Raw genomic sequence first — 13,978 nt, forward strand, 5'->3', positions numbered from 1 at the left:
TGTTCTTCACCTAGTCATTTCCTTTGGGGCTATACTTTACTGAACTAAAGCATGTTTGTTGAGCTGGGAAATCACAAATCTCTGGGAAAGAGCAAGTCTTTTTTTCATCTTTGTTGTATGCAAAAAATGGGAATTAATACCTTCAACTGCACTCCAATATCTCCATCATTAAGATGATGATATTGCACAATGAATCCCCCCACAGCCTGAGCAGTGGGTTTTGTTCCTGACCTGGATGCACGGATAAGGCAGAAGCTGTTTATCATGTAGCAGTGTAAAAGCGTTCTGAACCAAGTCCTCCAGGTGAACATAAAGGACGCTGTCCTGCAGAGGAAGTCTGTAACTTGTGATGCTCTGCTGAAGCTGTGCAGTGAGGACCTGAACCAGAAGCAGGGCTTCTAGAATGTGCTGAGTTTTTTCAGTAGTTAACTTTCTTTGTTAGTGATCAGTGAAAGAAATCAACATTGAATTAATAACTTTACCAGCAACAATAATGTCTACAGAGGGCAGATCCTGTCTTCTTTCTTACTTTCTCTATAAAAAATGATAACAATTTAGCAACATAATCCTTTCATTTTCTTTAGAACAGTGACATTTTAAACTTTCCTGATGTTTTGTTTGTTTTTTTGTTTCTGTTTTTGTTTTTTTCCCTTTCTTTTTCTTCTTAACACTAATGGAGACATAGCTGCAGCCAGAAAAAGACCAGGACACTTGTGTTATAAAATACACTCCTCATTTTGACAACTATTTCTTATAAGTATACAAGAGATAGTAGATCTGTGGTTTGTTTATAGGACTAAGCATAAATGTTTTGTCATGTGTTTTGCTCCCGATACCCTTTAGTTCTCTCTGTGGCAATGGACAACTCTTCCTACTTATGCTGCCCTTTTCTTTCAGCTGTAAAGCAGGACGAGTACTTTCCATATAAAGGCAACATGATAATTAGTTGAGTTAAATTCTACTCTCAGATGCAGTCAAACAATTCCCTGACCAAATGAGGAGTTACAAACATCCATGTGGAAAGGATAAACTTAGCAAAGGTGTTTTATGTGGAAAGTGCTTTGAATACTAAGAGCATCATAGAAATGCTAAGCATCACCGTATTTATAGCCAATTAAAAGAGGTTCTATGACTATACAGAAAGCCTAAACATTAACAAAAGCATTTGAAATGTCATAGCAAATGACCTAATTTTCTACAGTACTTTCAGACAAATACACTGACCTCCTCCATCTTGCCCACTAACTTCAGTCTGTGTTCTCAATGGCCATGCAAGGGAAATTACAGAGAAGCCCTGTGTTCATGCTGTAATTTGCTCAGCATGTTCTGGACCTCATCAGTGTTATTTCTGAAATAGATCTCCGTGCATTCCGTACAGAATACAGTGGGTTTTTGAAAGACCGATACCACTTCACAACTTATAAAGTCAAATATGATGTAATAAAATCCATCCTGTGAGCATTTCTTTTATGCTAAAACTGCCTATAACTTTATAAGACACGCATATTACCAGATGAACTAGATTCTACATACAGTGCCCAAACTACTATAGCGTGGCCAAATACCTCCTGTCTCTGAAACAGAATGTCAAAATTCTTTTTTGATACAAGTGGACCTAATGACCCATGTGTACTGTGCTTAATGCTGTTCTACATTAAGTTGTTTTGTATTGTTGTGGTACACTAACTTGATTTCATATGCTGCAGACAAATGGAACAATCTCAATGACATTTTGAAATACGAGGTCTCAAGTTTAGGCCTTATATTTCAAGATGCTGGTGGAGGCATGAGAAATTTTGTTCCTCCTCACAGCAGCTGAAGTCAAAACCAAGTTACAGTCGGATTGTCACCTAACAAAAAGCAACATATGTGGAAAGCTATTAATAAGAAAGTGGTAGCAAGCAGGGAGAAATTTATTCAAATTCCAAAGATGCTTTGAGCATTTATTTATGTACTCCATGGTTCTACAAAGACAAGCATTTTGCATATCAACACATTAAGTATTGTAAAAAGTAGGCTTTGGAAATAGACTGGAATACTCTAACCTGTTTATGCAGCTAACGTCATTCAAATGTGTGCGTGTGTGCAAATGTGTCTGTGTCCATGTGTAATATTAACTACCTCACTCTGCATTTTCCAGGAAAAATATTTTGGCTTAGAGGTTTACTACTCAAGAACTTTCTATTCTCAGTTTCACCTCTCCACTAGTCTTATCTCATTGACAAAATGTCTTTTTCTGTGGGACAAGATTTGAAATTAAAAAAAAAATATACTAAAATACGTATTTCAGGAAATTTTATCCAAACTGTGTTGCCTAAATTACTGCTTGTAATGTGAACCTTATGAGATCAGATCTTGGGTTTAAATAGACAACAGATACACACTGTGGTTTATTTTTATTTTTCAATGGCTTTCTATTAATGTGTGTCTTCTCTGGAAAATAATACAATGCCACTAATCAAAGCAAAGTGTTTGTGTGTGTTTCCCTTACAAGCCTCATTATGTTCTGTGTTTTGTTGAAGTACACCAACATGTAAGTGTATTTGTACAGCAGAGTGTGTCCACTGTATTGTACCCATGTCAAAAATAAAAGCATACCAACAAAGAAAGCTCCTCAAATCTAAACATGTCATTTTTTTAGATAGAAGCAGAGGACAGAAATGACAAAAAGCAGTGGTGAATCTGTCTTAAAAGCAACTGTGTTGTTATAGTACCTGTACAGCTAGCTATACAAAGGACTGTGTTCTGCCACCCTTGCTTAAGTGGAGGAGTTCTTCGCTCCAGCTCTTCTCTTGGACTGCCTCGATGCAGGGTACAAAAGGACACTACTTTGAATCCTGCCTCATTGAAATCAATGGCAAACCACTTTAGGGTTCCCTTTCAGCCAGTATTTTTTTAACTAGTATGAAATACATAGAGCAAAACTAACTCCAGAAAAAATGTAAAAGTGCATAGTAAAAGTTAAACAAAATTGTAAGGAGCAAGCAAAAATACTGCTGGTTCAAAGAGGAAAAAAAGGAGATGGAAGCGACTTGCAAAGAACTATGTTTATTATAGATGTATATTAAAGTATCAGACAAGTTTGCCAGTGCTCAGTGATCTGTCCAGTTGATGAATGAATGTCCTTACTTGAATCAGATTGAGCACATGTTCCCCAAACCTGGATCAAAAGGAACTACTGGAAGACTCATTTTAGAAAGGCAAGCACAGTAAGAAAAGGCAAAGGCAGAACTGCTTAGTGGCCTGCGAATTAGGAATTGCAGAGCACCAAAAGTGCCTCCCTGTGTCCTGTAAGAAATACAGTTTTCCAAAGAAAGATGCATTAGTTCTAGTTGCAAAAATGCCTGGTATTTCCCAAGTCAGACCCACATTGTTTCTTCACCAACACAACACTTCATGCTTGTCTCTGTGCTATGGAGTTGCTGCTTGTCCTGAAGCTGATTACATGAAAGCACAAAGAGCTACATAAATCCTCCTAGATTTATCTATAATATATCTATAATGAGGGTCAGAAGCACTGGATTTTAAGGCAGAAGGAAAAGAAACTGGAGCTACCATATGAAGTATAATGTAGAAAATTCTATTGATGAGACTCTGAATTTGAGATCTTCAAAATTACGCCTTTAGTCAGTCTCCTGCTCCCTCTGCTGGACTTTATGCACTTAACACTTCTTGCATCAGAATCATTGAATGGCCTGGGTTGGAAGGGACCTTAAAAATCATCTAGTTCCAGCCTCCCTGCTGTGGGCACATTTGTCACTTCTTAGCCTGTCGGTTCTTTTTCTTCTGACTGAAATGTATGGACAACTGAACTACATGAAATAATGCACAGTTTATTGTAGTTTTATTTGGTGGTCCAAAATAATTACCTTTTTATAAAACAAACAACACACAATAAAATGAAATACTGTCAAGTAATCAAAAGAAAACATACTGTAAACACTGATTAATAAAAATTCCCAAGAGAAAAATACGCAATTAATGCCATTACATTGTGGTAGAGGTATTTGTTGTTTAAAACCTTTTAGTTAAAATGTAGACATAGAGTTGATTAAAAAAAAATAAATGACCTGAGTTGGAAAACAACCAGAAAAATCAAAGAGATGCAGGCTCTCACCAATTCTTTTCATTACAAAATGAGAATGCAAAATAACAGATCAACAAAAAAAACCCTCTCTCAGTCCAGACGGGCTTTGCTACAGTTCAGTGCTCAACCCCAGGGCAGGAATGAGGAAAGACTCCACGGAGGTCAAAAGCTCTGCTAAAGTCAAACAATTCTGCATGTTGGCTCTTGGTCAAAACAAGGTTCCTCAAACAGCCACGGAATGAGCTCTTGCTCGTGAGGCAGTTTTGCTTCACGTCAGCTGAAAAAAACCCATGAAATACATAGAATCTATTTCCAGTGAACAGAAACAATACAAAGATCCAGGTTATTAAACTGCTTCTCCTCCCTCTAAAATGAGAGATAAAACCAATACGCAAAGAGCACCAAGTTCTATTCACATTTGGACGATCTAGGACATACCAACACGAACAGTCTTTGCTGCCTTCAAGCATAAGCCATGCACTGGGGTAACTTGTGCAGAGTTTGCAGAAATACTATGTCCCAGGGGACAATGGGAAACGAGAGGGGAAATCAAAGGAGAAAGCCATCCTATATAGGTGTTTTTTAAGTTAAAATCAAAACTGGCAGAATACGAAGTAACAGCTGAACTGTAAACCATCTCAGACTCCACTGGCAAAGTGGGGTGGGGGTGGAGGGAACACATGTTAAGAGTCACTCTCGTGAGAGTGAGAGCAAGAGGGACAGAAGGGAGGAGAAATATTATTGTACCTACCAGGATAGCCTCCAATGTAAATGGGATTGTTCGTATCAGCAGATGTTGACTGGATGTAGGGATTATCAGTTTGAATCAAATTCCCATCAATCATCAGTGAAATGTGGTGTTTGCTTTTGTTTGCTTGAAGTTTGTGCCATTTCCCATCACACAAATTATTTGTGCCTCTTGGTTCATATGAAGCTGTTATTCTGCCAGCTCCATTGTTGACATGGAATAAAACCTGCATCAACAGCCAGATGCCAATAAAGATATAAAGTAAGAATATATAAACTAATTTGCCTAGATAAAAGCACAATCATGCCAGTATAGAGACTTCCATTTGAAATGTTTGGCAGTATGCAAAGTAAATGTTTATTCTGATGGATAGAGTGTAACCTTTTTGAAGTGTCTTTAAAATCTAAAAGACATAGATCTATCTATGCAATGGTCTATTGTGTTAGCTTGGTATACTTCACTAGGGCTTTCATTGTTTCTTACAAATACAAATCAAGACATTTTTCACAGAACCTGAGACTTCAGACCTGAAAGAAGATTCACTGTATCTAACTGAAGAGCAAGAAGAGTGAACTGAAAGTGCTTGTCATTGCCAATACATGTATTGATTTTTTTCATGTATTTATTTTTCAAAGCAGTAGACATTTCCCCAACTCTGTGGTGAGGATTAATATGCAAATATTAACTGAGAAAGTATGTCCCACAGAAACAGTGGTATTTAACACTGTCTCTAGCTAGGAAGCTTTGAATAAAAAATGAGCTATTTCTGAGAAAACAAAATACTTAAGAGCAATCAGGTATACATTTTTTATGCGAGACATGACTGGAGAACTCTGTATTGATTGTTAAAAGGTTTATGGAGTATATGGCCAGTAGAAGTAGAGAATGAGTTAATTGCTCATGAATATTGAAGAAGAAATTACAAAACAGTATGCTTAGTACATGCAATAATGTTTCTCAAGGACAAGTGTAGCTTTATGGCAGAAAAAGTATTAAGCTACAAAAAAGATATATATTTGGTCTAAGATACAAGGTACATAGTACAGGAGGTCAGAGGCTGCACACTGATATAAATTACACTAATTAAAAATCAAAAAAGTTCCAGTGACTTTGTTGCTGCTCATTGCACATATTATCATATCATGGCAATGAGAAACCTTGAGACTGAAAATGTCCCATACTCATTCTGTGGGGAGTTGCCTTCATCACATTTCACTGGTATGTATTTAGTGCATTCCAAGGGTTCTAGCCTCCCTGTTTCAAGCAAGCTTTGTGAAATGAGCGTGCCAGCACAGTGCAGCCTACCTTGCCATGTACAATCTCTAGTCCAATGGCATCAACCTTAGCACTGCTGACCCCAAGAAGAACACCATGCACTGCTGTCGTACGGAACTCCAGTGTGATGTTCACATCAGACCGCACTTTGTAACCTTCTCTGACTGCAAAGAAGATAGAAGCTTCTAGCAGAAGATTTGTAACCCACAGTACAAAGTAAAATACATAGATCGGCATTAAAAGGTCTAAAAAGCTTGTTAATTATTCTGCTGGAATATGACCTTGCAGAACCTCTGGAAAGTAAATTTTCCAAAGTCATAATTCATATTTTATACTGGAAAAAATAAATTCCCCAATAAGTGGAGTTTTTTATTAATTCAGATTTAATATATTCTGTCTCATTTGTAAGAAACAGTAAAGAGCACAAATGTAATCCTTCATGTTATTTCACAAGTCTTTTGTCTCCATACCCTTTTACAGACCTTAACATCAGGAACATGGATATTCTTAGCTGAAGAAAGAGGTAGTTCATTTCTTTCCCAGTGCTAAAAGCATTAGCTCTTTTATTTGGGGAAGACAGTCCTTTGCAGAAATGACCACTTTTGCATGTAAAGGACTCAGTTAGAAATACACATGCAGGGCATGCACTTGCTGTGTGAGGAGTCAATTAACTGCACACAGTTCCAGCAAGACCTAAAAAGTGTACATTTTCATTAACATTAATTCAATAAGGTACCATTTTCATTTAGTGATACTTACCAAGAGCAGCAAAGCCACTTCCATCAAAGAAAGTACCATCCTGCACTTTTACATAGCATTTATTCACAGCAAAGATGGAGACAGGACTCTCGTTGTCCAGTTGTTTGCTATTAATTGTCATGCTACCAATGCAGGCAGGAATACTGTGAGTCACCTAGGCATATGGAAATACAAGAGATAATGGTTTTTATAAACGGCTGCAATGCTCTTTTAGTGATTCACCTGATATTACTGCAGATAAAAAATTATCTGAATAAAACACAGCAAGATCTAAAATAGTTACATAGTTAAATTTCTATTCTTATATATAATTTTGTAAGGTTACAAACATACATAATGTCTTAGAGTCAAAATAAATAGCTTAGAAGCACAGTATACACTCTCTATAACATACAAAAAGGATTGTATTCATTTAACTGTGAGCAGGGATGCACCTAGCAGTTAGACATTCCAAACATGCTTCAGCAAATTAATGAGTAAATCAAGATTTTGTATGACATTTTGCAAGTTCTATTTGGCAAGATTCATCTGAATTTCTCACTATTTTCAGCAATTGCAGATTCAAAGTATTAAAAAATTTGTTAACCCCATTATCCAATTAAAAAGCATCGGTGAAGATGGTGTGCCCAGAATTGAGAAGAATTGCCAACCACTCCAGAGGGTGGTGAGGCACTGGAACAGGCTCCCCAGGAGTGGTCACAGCACTGAGCCTGCCAGAGTTCAAGAAGTGTTTGGACAATGCTCTCAGACACATGGTGTGATTCTTAGGGTGGACTTTGATGATCCTTGTGGGTCCCTTACAACTCAGAATATTCTGTGATTCTATGAGAAACATTATCATCATCACCAGAATCCTCACTGATATAATGGGCTGCACAAGGAAGAAAGCAACAAAAACCTACTCTCTAAAAGCATGTGTACAAAGTATGTTTTAGTCTCAGGTAAACCCAGCCTTTTAGAGATATTTGAATGCAATAGGACTTTGGTACCAAAATGTCTGAGATTCTAGGTCATGTATATGTATACTATGAAACACAGAAGTTCATATTCTTTATCCATTTTTAACAGAGAGATTGATAGAAGTTATTATTAACACACAGGGATACAATCTCTAGCTAGAGTAGCTAAGCCACAGAAAGCTGGAAAGATTTACCTGGTAAAGGGTCATTACCTTCTTTGTTGCTTTTTTTCCTAAGTACTTTTTTGCCCATCAGAGACAGGATACTGAATTAGATGGGTTTGATGCAGTATGCTCATTCTAGTCTTGCAAAATGTCAGAGACACCCCACCATCCCAAACCTTCTTACATTCCCAAGATTCTTTGGCACGTAGTCTAAGGGGAGTCCTCCCACATAGAGCTTCCCTTCCACATCCAAAGTGCTACCATCTCCGAGAGCACTGACAGCTACCAATTCCTGTCCATCCACAATGATGGTACCTTTTCTTTTAATGTATTCCGTCTTTACCTGGAAAAAAATGAAAGCATAAAAACATGAATCAGTAAGCTAAATCAGTTATCTAGTCATCATTTGCCACAAAAGTAAGCATGACAATATTTTAGTTGTTTGATTGCTTTGACATACTGTTCTCAGGCACCCCTTGAAATTCATCCTGAGGCTGAGGCCATTTTAGACTGCAACTGAGCAGCTAAACAGCTTCCTTGCCTCTTGAAGTGTTCACAATGATTGCACATGGTCCTGCCTAAGCTTTTAACAATCATTATTTAAAATTACTAGTTTATTGTCTTAGGATAGAGGTACATCACTGAGTTTGAAAAGTACTGTGCTGGTCTTCTGCAATTACTGTGCTGCCCACCAGCTGACCCATCTCAGCTCTCTGAAGTGCAAACTCCTATGCTGTAATATTAGGATGGGCAGTCCTAAATTTGCTATGACTAAAAAGCTTTCCAGTTCCATCCATCTTGTTCACTCATGTCCCTATACCCTCCTTGCTCTAAAGCAATTGCTTACATGCAGCTGAGGGACTTGATTTGAAGTTAGCCAGCCATTTGCTCTTCTCCATTTACTTTTAGCCCCACTCAGAATCTTGATTAGGTTCAACATGAAGTTTCATGAACATTTGGGGTGGTAAGGAGATAAAGCTGTAAAGCAGGGTGGTATGGGCAGAGGGCAGAGAATGGAAAGAAGTGGTGCTTCTTTCAGTATCCATGCAGATTGGCTGCAATAACCTCCAGCTGTGAAGTGGTGTGACTCAGCCTTAATCTCTGGATAAGGTAGAAGATCACGCTTTTATGTCCTGGGTAGTAAAGGCAGGTCAGCTCTTGCATGGAATCTGTTCATGTCGTATAATGTGGATAGTGTAGTATGAGCTTTATGTGAGTATATTCAATTTTAAACATGCAGCTGTAATTCCAGAGCATTCTTCCTTTCCAGGTAGGCAGCAGAGATTAACTGTGATATCTCTCTCTGACAGAAGTTCACATTTGCTTTCTTTTTATTAATTTTTGCTGGTTTTTCTTATGCTCATTATGTATGAAAAGCAAAAATAACTCTGCTGATTCCCAAGGCACCTAGGAGAGTTGGCAGCTTTGTGTCATCAATCACTTTGTCTCACAGAAGCCACTTACTGGAGTTAAGGCTTCATGTATGGGTAAGGGAGGGGAAGCTTAGCAGGATGAATATTGTCATCTTCACCTGCCTTTAGGAGAAGTAATGTGGGCAGAGTTACTTTTAAAATTCATGCAGACATCACAGTCATTTTTCACAAAGAAAGCCTGAGTCAGCAGCAGGTGGGCTGCTCAGAGGAACCGGGCCAGTAGAGACTGACATACAGTCTTTGTTCAGAAGACCCTGAATGCTATGTGGCACCTGAAAGCTGTAGCCATAGTTTCTCCTCAAACTCTCCTTAAGTGAAGTCCTCCCCCTCCAGCCTCCATTCTTTTCAAATGCCTCCCTTTCTCCTGTTGCCTCAACCAAGGAAAGGAAAGACAGTGCTTCCCTGTTATCATTAGCCACTGTGACATGCTCAGCTGGAGAAAAGTGAAACTGTGCACCCACAAGTCTTTCACCCTGTCACACATTCAATTGCAGGTCTTTGGTGACATAGTGCGCGGAAAACTTTCTGTGGAAAATGTCCGAGTTTTTACACCTCTCAATTAGCTTCTTCTCTGTTGAAGATGACCATTATTATATATTTAATTTCTAAATAATCTGAGATACTTGATAGTAGTTGGAAGCTGGAATTGATGTATAATTAATGAGAATTTAAAAAGGAAATAACTATCATCAAATAAAAGTTTTCTGAATGGTTTCATGATTGGGTTAAAAACCAGTTTGCCTCTGCAACAGAGAAAGCATAAAGGAAAGGCAGGGGAAAAACCATATCAATAACTCCAGAGAGAAAACGGAGCACAAGAGATTGGCGACTACCTACCGTATGCCATTTTCCATCACTTATAACAGCAGGGTGAAGAGCTACTGCTTTTCCTTTGCCTAGATCAAATGAGAAATGGAGTTGTCCCCCATAAAGCTGTAGGGCTGCATAATCAACCTGGTTCTGGTGAGCCATGTAGTAAATCAGGCCACTGGAGGCAAAGGTTCTGAGATTCAGCTGGATGGAAAGTCTAGACAATAAAATTTCATTGTTACTGAAAAATATTTCTTATTCAGTGAAAAAAAGCTTTTCTGGAGGCAGAGAACAGCCTCAACCAATTTATTATTATGAAAGGAAATTTATTTTTCAAAGGCCAGAAAAGTAGGATTTGCACGGATTCTAAGGAATCATGAACTATAATGTATTTCATAATAGAAATCAGTGCTGTACCTGTCAGAAATACAAAAAGTGCTTGTCACAGGGTGAGCTGGACTTTAAGAGGGACGGGCTCAGCTGTTTGTGACTACAGACTTCCCTATTGCCTCAAGAAAAGAACACATTCCAGGACAATGTGATGGCATCCATTACTACTAGCCAGGCATGCTGGGATATAACGGGCAGACTGAGAACAGAGGGAGGAGGTTTGAAAGGCAGAGGAGCTGACTGAGCCATTTATTATGGAGACACTAGGTTCAGAGTACATGGCATCACTCTGCCATGTCCTTATGTTCAACAGCTATAACAGAAAGGCTGGAAGGAAAAATCACTTTTTTCTCATTGCCTATGGAGACTTCCTGAGTTGAAAGAAGCATATACAAGTGACTTGAAGGCTATGTTTTGGAGACCTTGTTGGGAGCCTCTCAAACAAGTAAAAGAGGTAGAGAGGCTATTGCATCTTAAGTCTCAACAAAATGATTCTTCTTAGTAGTCTCATCTCCTTCCAAGTGCACTTTCAGCAAATACAGAGGAGAGGATGAGATGTTATCTCCAGCAGTCAAAGGAGTACGCATGTATACAGAGGTATGTGGAAAACAGAAATCAAATTACTTATAGAAGGTACAGTGAGGCTCTTAAGTCTGAGAAGAGAAAATAATGCAGAACTCTGACCAGGAGTTAATAAACTCATGACCATTAACCTGGGAAAGACATGTTAGTTACATTATGATGGTTGTGATACTTTCTTCCATGAGAAGTCCATAGGAACCTGAAGTGAGGGCCATGTTCAAAGCTCACAATGCAGTGATCATTCATGGAAACTGTCACTGCACGTCTTGTAGCTCAATACAAAATAACACTGTGTGCATGTGTAATTAATGATATACTCACTTCTTCCTGACAGCAGACTGATTGAAGAGCAGTGTCAAGTGGCTGCCTTTGGCAAGTCCAAACTGATGGGCACCTTGAACATGATCAGGCAGCTCATCTTTTACACAAAGTACCTGTTAATAAAAGGAATTTATTAGGAAGAATAGTAGCAAGTGCTGACCAGCAAGTGTTGAATGACAACGTGCCCACGTATAACTTTGTAAGAAGTAAAACTGAGCCACAAGGTAACCACAAAGTATACAGCAACATCAATCAGCTAAACTCACAATCATACCAAGCTATCTTCAGGCTCAAAAAAACCTAGTTCTAATGATTAAGCTATGCCTCATAGACAGCATTGTCTTTTCTACTGTGAAATGTCTGTAGTTTGAGAACTATTCATTCACTATTTGTCTTAACTGATAGGCCTTTTGATAACAAATGCTGGAAAACAGAGTACAATTTCCGTGTGAAAATCTTATGGACTTGGTAGAAATATTTTCCCATTTAATGAGCACACATATAATGTTATGATTTGGGGGATGGAGAGCTGAGTAACAGAGTATGAGCCAAAGCCATGCTTTAGCTCTAAGAAGGACAACTTCTTTTTCTTTTTATAGCCACAGCTGTATGAAATGTATAAAATTTTGCTTTCTGTTGACACAGAAAAATGATTTCAGGATGCTTTGGAAACGATTCATTATAAAGATGTGCAGCTGGAGAAGGAGAGAAGCAATGCTTCCTTCTCTCTTGGGAACGGGGACCATGTGAGAGGAAACAGGTGCCACACAAGCTGCATTCAGACACTGTGTGTCTCTCGAATGGTTTGTGCCTCCTCTTTGACACAGAGCAGACACTGCATGTGTGTGACCAGGAAAATGTGAATGCAGAATTGCACAGCTAATGCAAATCTCAGCACTTTGGCAGGAATACACTACAGATAATAGTTACTGTCAAGTACTTCTGCTGGGAGATTATCACTCAACTTTCTCTTTCCTTTTTTAGTGTCGCTGCCTGAACAATGATAAACCTAACTACACTTCCATTCCAAATAGCCAACAGGTTGCTACGAAAGTTAACATCAGGGTTTCTACAGGGAATAATAATTTCAAATCCACATTCATTGAACCATTCCAGACCACAGAAGAGGTAAACATACACAGTCTGTACTTTGATAATTCTCCACAAAGAATGGACAAAAGAAGAGGCAATAGAGCTTTGCTCCAATACGTACATTTTTTGTATCTGTAAGAGGTCTCAGGGGAACTGGTAAAGCCTGAAGTTCAGGTTGAATCTCAATGTCTGCGGGCTGTATGGCTGGTTTAGGCTTCTCTGACAGAAAGCAACTATCCATATCCACATGTTCATACTTCATGGAAGTGGTGAAATATAAAAGCCTGTGGTTTTTTTTTTTAAAAAAGACATTTTAAGAAATGCGATCCCAAATCCCTACATTTCCCAAGCACAAGGAGAGTATTTTACAAGGTATTTCACTAGTAACAGGAGAAAGGGATAGAACTGGCATCTGGGACAAACAGAGTAGTGGCAAATAATCTGTCCATAGAACAATATGAATAGACAATATTTTTGGAAAACCATCCTGTCTGGATGTGAACACAGATGAAATTATAGTAGAGAAAGCAGTGTTTTGTGCAGCATCTCTATAAAGACATTTTTAATGCTATTTAGAAATGTAGCTGGTAATATTCATCTTCTGGCTGTTATAATACCCAGATCATGAGTATCATGCTTGTCTTATGTTAAAAACCAGGTAAACAGAGATATCATACAAGAGATCACAAACTACATTTAATAATTACTATACACAGTTTTCCAAAACAAAGCAGTTACCCCTCTGACTTACTCCTTGTTAAAAATAAGATTGCTGATACAGCCATGAAAGGAGCCAGCCAATTTTAGCCCTAAGATGCCTTCTCCTGCTGGAATGCCACCAGCATAAAAGTTGGAAATATTAATGGGACTCATTTCTGCTGATGAACCAAGCCTCAGTTCTGCAGGTTTACTTTCATCCACCTGTACAGTTATGATCCTGAAAAAGATAAAGCAGGGAAAACATTAAACGAGGTCTAAGACAGCCATTTTCAAATGAAAAGCACTCCTTTCAGCCTCATAAACGCCTCATATCACTTTGATAATCCTTTCTATGTCTTAAAACTAAAAGAACTTCTTTAGATGATTTTTAACATGTCAAGTTTTGTCAAATCTTTCTAAATTAATTTGATAGCTGTATTTTTTCTAATGCTATTTAGTATACTTTACTCAAGTGCCCCAAGCTGTCTAGAGATTTTGAGAGCTTTCAGCTACACCTTTATCAGTGGCTGTATGCTGTATACAATTACCATGTAAATCAGAACATCTGCATTAACAGCAGAAAAACATAGCCCTGATTATTCCACCTAATAAGCTAGCAAAGGCAATTCCTCAGAGAGTGCAGTGAACTGACAACAGCA

General features: G+C 38.3%; 1 protein-coding gene across 2 annotated transcripts in view; it reads right to left on the reverse strand.

The window, feature by feature from the left end:
• Positions 1 to 3,505: 3,505 nt before the first annotated feature.
• Positions 3,506 to 13,978, reverse strand: part of LAMA1 (laminin subunit alpha 1) — a 100,779-nt gene continuing 90,306 nt past the window's right edge. For both annotated transcript variants that reach the window (XM_027650954.1, XM_027650955.1), the window contains 9 exons: positions 13,372 to 13,557; positions 12,742 to 12,904; positions 11,529 to 11,641; positions 10,263 to 10,452; positions 8,177 to 8,335; positions 6,870 to 7,023; positions 6,141 to 6,274; positions 4,839 to 5,061; positions 3,506 to 4,364 (listed from right to left, as the gene is read on the reverse strand). In XM_027650954.1, coding sequence (XP_027506755.1) covers positions 4,204 to 4,364; positions 4,839 to 5,061; positions 6,141 to 6,274; positions 6,870 to 7,023; positions 8,177 to 8,335; positions 10,263 to 10,452; positions 11,529 to 11,641; positions 12,742 to 12,904; positions 13,372 to 13,557 — 1,483 coding nt within the window. In that variant the 3' untranslated portion in view covers positions 3,506 to 4,203. The remainder of the gene's footprint in view (positions 4,365 to 4,838; positions 5,062 to 6,140; positions 6,275 to 6,869; positions 7,024 to 8,176; positions 8,336 to 10,262; positions 10,453 to 11,528; positions 11,642 to 12,741; positions 12,905 to 13,371; positions 13,558 to 13,978) is intronic.

Source organism: Corapipo altera, unplaced genomic scaffold (genome assembly GCF_003945725.1).
Source record: "Corapipo altera isolate COAL_440 unplaced genomic scaffold, ASM394572v1 24, whole genome shotgun sequence".
NCBI lineage: Eukaryota > Metazoa > Chordata > Aves > Passeriformes > Pipridae > Corapipo > Corapipo altera.